Source organism: Salvia hispanica, chromosome 1 (assembly GCF_029641045.1).
Source record: "Salvia hispanica isolate PSC_SH4W2 chromosome 1, Shi_PSC_v1, whole genome shotgun sequence".
NCBI lineage: Eukaryota > Viridiplantae > Streptophyta > Magnoliopsida > Lamiales > Lamiaceae > Salvia > Salvia hispanica.
In genome coordinates this window covers 6,271,416-6,277,855 of record NC_142692.1, presented here as the reverse complement: position 1 = coordinate 6,277,855, position 6,440 = coordinate 6,271,416, and the positions used below count along the sequence as shown (strand labels likewise).

At 45.0% G+C, this 6,440-nt stretch overlaps 1 protein-coding gene across 1 annotated transcript; it reads right to left on the bottom strand.

Moving 5' to 3' along the window:
* Positions 1-210: 210 nt before the first annotated feature.
* LOC125222594 (homeobox-leucine zipper protein ANTHOCYANINLESS 2) lies at positions 211-5,537 on the bottom strand. The gene is made up of 9 exons (XM_048125298.2): positions 4,718-5,537; positions 4,417-4,637; positions 4,176-4,293; positions 3,453-4,076; positions 3,261-3,362; positions 2,956-3,168; positions 1,865-2,039; positions 1,411-1,781; positions 211-945 (listed from the first exon to the last, which is right to left on the bottom strand). Exons 1-9 carry the CDS (start codon positions 4,898-4,900, stop codon positions 607-609), a joined length of 2,346 nt encoding a protein of 781 aa, XP_047981255.1. The 5' UTR covers positions 4,901-5,537; the 3' UTR covers positions 211-606.
* Positions 5,538-6,440: the final 903 nt, after the last annotated feature.

Here is a 6,440-nt window from a genome sequence, read left to right as displayed (position 1 = left end):
TTTCTCATAAAATAACTCCAAATAAATTAAACTGCATGCCTTTCCCAAACAATTTTTAAAGTTGCATACCAAGCAAAATATTGACCAAATTTTACAATGTTTACTCACAATTTTTCACTTAAAATTTGTATACTGCAATAACTACAACATCCGAATTTATAACAATAAATGCAAGTAGTAGAGAAACATTCACCTTGAACACAACAATGGTAAAAATAAATGAAAACCAGTTTTTACTATATAGAAAAAATCCATTCCACACAAACTCAAGTCAAGGGGCAAAACATCTGAGTCAATACCCGAACCGCCACCCTTGCTGATACCGCCGCCACACCGCAGTGGGGCTGCCGCCTCCCACCACCAACACCGCCACCACACTCGAGCGCGGTTCGTTCTTGACTCACCCCCTCAATTTCAAGTCATTACACTTCGAGTAGCTAGACAAATTAACAAACCATTTTCAAATTACATCAAGCCCTCGCATTTTCAAACCACCTAATTGAATTCTTTCTTAACAAAAAAAAAAACCCATAAAAGCAAAAGTTAAAAATGTTGGCTCACACAAAAAATAGATAAAACTAAAATTTTCACCAAAATACAAACAAATCAGCTCTCGCATTGCAGTGCGGCTTTGATCTTCTGAACGGTGCAGGAGATTAGGTTATTCACCGTCTCTACCGACTCCACCGTCAGCTTCGCCGTCGGGAGGCTGTTCACCAAAATCTGAAACGCCACCGTCAGCAGCGACCCCTCCTCGCCCGACCCATTCCCATCCGGAACGATCGCGAACCCCGACGGCAGCAGCGCCACGTAGGCCGAATCCCCGCCGTTCATCACCACGTGCATCGCGGGGATGTCCACCGGCGCGTACACAACGAGCGAACCGGCCGAGTCGATGCAGGTTTCCTGAAGTATCAGCATGCTGCTCTGGTTCGAGTTCACGGCCTGCGAGTAAAATTACGAAATTGACCCTGATCAGATATGGTATAGTAAAAAGGTGATGTGTAAGTTTCACTCACGAGGGCTAACTTGGTCAACTCGGTAAATTGACGTTTCGAATAAAGAAAGAAAAAGTCGTGAGGGATGTCATGACATTAAAAGTCAAAATCTTTTTGACTTTTAGTAATATTTAATAATATCTACAAAATATTATGTAGAGGCTGAGATATAGGACAAATTTGTCCTTATACATAATTCCAATTTCCGAAATTGGCCTAGCTAATCATATCCCTTTCCTGTTCTGATTCGCTGAGATCTCATGGGCACATGCGTCATTTTACCTATTTCCGTCTCTATTATTTTCACATTGGACTACTATTTGATAGTAAAATTAAACACCTTTAAAATTGGAAATATATAAATAAATAATTTAATGATCCGAATTTTCACTAGATGAATGAGGGGACTTACACTAGCGCGTAGGAGAGAGACGCAATTGCCATGGTCTTGGCCCTTGGCAATGTGGGCCATCTCCTGCATGGGCCCACCGTTGGAGAGTATGTCCCACTCGCTCCTCAGGCGCTCGTCGCGGAGGAAGTCAAAGAGCCTCTGAGGAGACACGGGGAGCCACACGGAGGTGGCGGCGCTCAGCACGATCCCGGGCGGCTCCCCGGGGTCGTCTATGCTCTTACGAGTCATCACCTGCACGTCCTCGTCCACGTTCTCGGTCCTCAGCTTGTTCCACTTGTGCACCGACGACGCGCACACACCCGCGCAGAAGTTGTTCGTCATTCGCTGCGCCAGCTTCAGCATGCTCCGCCTCCCGCCCGCCGTGATCGCCGCTGCACGTGACGGAAATCGGGTCATTTTTATATAAAATTAAACGTGCGATCAGAAAGACGCGAATGAGGGAGGCCCTACGTACCCGAGTGGTCCCGGGCGGGGACGGTGGAGGACATGAGGATGGCGAGGCACTCGCATTGGCGTTGGAGGGTGGCCACCCAGCGTTGGGCGCCAAAGCCCATGCCGGAGCTGACGAGGGGTCGGTAGAGCTGGTGGACGACGCTCTCGTCGTACTCGATGTGTTCCACCCATGTAACCTATGGGTGATACATTGCCATATAAGTCTCAAATAATAGCCCTCGTGATAAATGTAAGAAAGTTAGAGGACCCATATTCAAAAGAAAAAATGTAACCCCACAAAATTATTTTTGCTATAGTGGTTGCAAGTACAATAATTAGAGACAAATAATTACAAGCATAGCATACGAAATTACAGGCAACACAAAATTCTGCAAGATTTGGTGGGTCGAGGTAAGGAGACATGGAGATACGTACAAAGACTGTATTTTTTTTTGACAAAATTTGGGGTTTTAGAATAGATTAGATGCTGCATGTCACGTGACAAATCAAAAAATCAGTCTTGGGATTTGACTAAATAGTAGTGTCATTTGATTTTGAGTAGAAAAATGAAGACATGATGAGGCTGGAACCAGGTAATATACAGTCGTCTCTATTAATAATAATTAAAAAAAAAATAGTGTGGATCGAGACAGCATCTGAAATTGGAATAGAAACATCAAATTATGCTTAGTTTTATTCTACCAAGGTTTAATTATACTAAAATCATACGAAAATTAATGTGTCCCAAGGCGCAAAAATAGGAGTAATAGAGGCTTCCATTCATTATTTTAAGCCCCCTCGACTGCCTCAATTTTTCATATTAGTCTCACGAGAAGCATCTTATTCTTGTCTACCATTATTTAATAATAATAGTTGAATTTAGGTGGAGTGATTAGATTTTCTTGAATCTTCAACAAAACAACCAAGTTTAGATAGATACATTCTTGAGTGAGTGTGTGTAGGTGGTATCATTCCTCAATTAAATGTAACCAACTTAGTGGTGCAGTTGCTCCAACAAACTCAATTTAAAACATATGCACCAACCCTTGAAACTCAATAAATGTGCAAGATTTAATTTTTATGGAAATTGAAATAAGTGGCAAAATTATTTACCTTGGAATAGCCATTAGGCATATCTTGCACCAAGCAACCGGAGGGGAGCCTCCGGCTGCTTGGGAACGCTGCCCCGACGTGAGCCTCACGGATGGTGTCGACCGACACGTCCACGACGGCCCACACGCCCTCGGCGTGCTGCTTGCAGAACCGGAGGAAGTTCACCTCCCTCACCGGCACCAACGGCGACAGAACTTGAATTGCAGCATTCATCTAAATTGTAACACAAGATAATCAACCAACATAGTTCTAATTTAGCACAACATATACAATGGCCTATTGTTAAGTAATGGTTTTGTTATTACCAGTTGAAGTGCACCATTCCTTGTTCCTCCCATGCCACTAGAGATCACTTCTGTAGTTGAGGTTCTTGCAATTAAACAAGGAAACATCTCTGCCCATTTGTTCTGTCAAAACACACAATATCAATCAAAATGTTCAAGATTCAAGAAAAACAAGAAATTCAAGTTAAAGATTGGATTTTTATTTTCACACACAGAGTCCATCAATGTCTCAACGAGAGCTAAGCTGTTGATGATGACCATCCCGGTCTCCCTAGAAGCCTCGGTGACGAAACCGTTCGGCTTCATCCCGATGCAGGGAGAGGAGCCTCTCAAGTACTCTTCTTGATTCAACATCTCCCTCCCACCATCCAAGCCCCTAATCCAAAGTGGCTCATCACTTTGAGCCATCTTCACCAACTCATCCATGGCTGTCAATGCGAGCTCCAAGTACATCGACCTCTCCATCGGGTTCACGCTCATCCCCGCGGCCTTGGGCGTGGCCACAGGGAGGGGGCTGGCAATCCCCACCCCGAAATCGGAGGGGATGACTGTGTTTAGGGGGGTGAAGCCGTTGCCTCCCACCCCGAGCTCCAAGCTTGGGGTGGGGCGGCCGAGGAACTTCCCCGCGAGGGTGCAGACGCGGTCGAGCTCGTCCTTGAGGCGGGCGTTCTCGATCCGGATGTGCTGCTCCTCGAGAGATATCTCGCCGATCACGGCGGGGCCACCGCAGTTTGTGCAGATGGGGTTGCGCATCGCCTCCCTTATCGACATGTTCTCCGCCCGGAGCTTGTCGTTTTCTTGCCGGAGAATCGAGTTCTCGTGCCGCTCGAGCTGCGTCTGCAACAATCAAAGCATCATAAACCCCAAATTCTATGAGTTCAACCCCCATTAAAAAAACACATACTACTGATTAATTAAAAATTGATTAGTGAATACCTTCATCTGAGTGCGTCGATTTTGGAACCAGAATTTGACCTGTCTAGTTTCGAGACAAAGGCGTTTGCTAAGCTCCAATCTTTGCTTTTCATCAGGGTGGGGGCACTCCTTGAACAGACTGAATCAGACGCCACAAACAACAAACACAAAATCAAAACAAAACCCAGAAAGAAAAAAGCAATCTTTGGCATCATAATCAAACAAAAGAGGGTTTCTTGGAAATAAGAAGAGAGAGACGTACGACTCGAGCTCTTGGATTTGCTGAGGAGTGTGTCGGTGGTATCTCTTCTTCCTCGGCGGCTTGTCGGCAGCGTCCTGATCATCGCCGGATGCGCCGTCCATGTCGCCGCTGCCAGATCTGCTGTCGTGCTCTTCGTCTCTGCTCCTTCTCCCACCAACATTGCTCAGCTCATTGTTCTCCACCATCCTCGCCATCTCCCCTTGCCCCTCCATCCCCGTTTGCTGCCGCCACAGACACAAACATTAAACACACACATACAAAATATAGAGAGAGAAATACAAGTGTTAAGAGAGATTATTACAAGGGCTAGAGAGAGGCCGGGGGAGTTGAACATGGGCTTGGAAGAGAGAGACTGCGCGAGGAAGCGAGGCGGAGCGATTGCGCCGGCGGGCATGCTGTTGTTACTGTTGTAAGGTATATCCGCAACAATTCTTGCGCCGCCGCCACTACAAGAATTGTTATCAAGAAAATCCCCAAAATTCATGAAATAAAAATCCCTCTTTTGAGATTTTCCTCGCAACGTTTGGACTGACCAGGAAAGAAGCCAAAGAGATGGAGAGAGACAAATATATGAAAATGTTTCAATATGAAATGTACAGTGTTTTTTTTTGCAGGAAGTCAAAACGAAAGAAGAAGGAAGAAGAAGAGAGGTAGAAGAGACACAAGGCCCAAATCCAAATGTCTCCTGCTGCCTCTCTCTGTGTGGTGATTTTAGTGAGAGAAAGAGAGAGAAAGAAGGCAAGCAAAGAAAAACCCTTGTGTTTTTTGCTGCTTAGCTCTTCCTTCTCTATCCCTCTCTCTTCTCCCCTAAATCAAGAACCCTCCCACCAAAAAAAATTCAACCTTTTTCAAATGGGATGAGGAAATTGGGGAAGAAAGACCTAGTTTTAAAACAAGGGGCTTTTCATGGTGTTCACAGTTATCTCAATATCTGCATGCTTGACTTGCAGGAAAGCAACTTATCATGTGCAACAAAAGCAGGAAAACAAAAGAGAGATAGAGAGGGAGAAAAAGGGCTGAAAAGGGATTTGTATTTTTGGGCTCAGAAAAGGAGAAGAAAACAACAATTGAAGAGAGAGAGAGAGTGAAGAGATAAAAGATGCAATAATAGTGTGACTGTGTGGAGTCTTGGAAGCCCACACATATATGTACGAGCGGAAGAGCTCTGAAAAGGGGTCGGTTGACTATTTCTCATTTCACACACACTAATAATCATCTAATCTTTATTTTTTCATTTTTTCCTCTTGTCTTGATTCATTTCTCTTTTCCATTTTATGTGACGGCAGTGAATATTTTGACTTCTTTTTTATATAAAGAAACAGATAAGTAGTAAAAATAGAAATCACTATTTTCTATTCACCGTCCAGTTGAATTGTTTCACTTTGCAGATCACTTAGAGCATTCCCAATGGAGGTGGCGAATTCTCGGCGATAAATCGCCGGTTATCGCCGAATTATCGCCGGCCATTGTGGCGAAGTCGGCGATAATTCGGCGATAATGTTGCCGTTGCTTCGCCGAGTGGCGTTCTAACGCCGGATTATCGCCGAGCGATCGCCGGCCACTGTGGCGACGCTCGGCGATAATCGGCGATAATTAAAATTTTTTTTTTTTTTTTTTGAACCCAACGGCTATTTTACATTCCACCCCTATAAATATTTCCTCCACTTCCTCCATTCATCACCCACAATCTTCATTCTCTCCATTTTCAATCTCTTCTCCCAATCTTCAATTTTCATCAAAATTATGAGCTTTTGGAAGAAAAGTTCCCGATCGGGTAAGGATAAGGGTAAGGGGAAAGAGTCGAGTTCACAAATTCCCAACACGGATGAAGCAAACGAGCAGTGGATGCAGTCGTTGTTGGCGATGGGTTCTCCTCCCGGCCAACTTCCATACGGGGGTCCGTCTCCTTTGCAGACTCCTCCGGCGCGGAGACTTTCTCCGTACTTCAACTCTGCCGGCAGAATGCCCTTTCCAGCCGACGATGTGTATCGGCCCCAGTTCGACACCCCCGGATCAACCCCAGG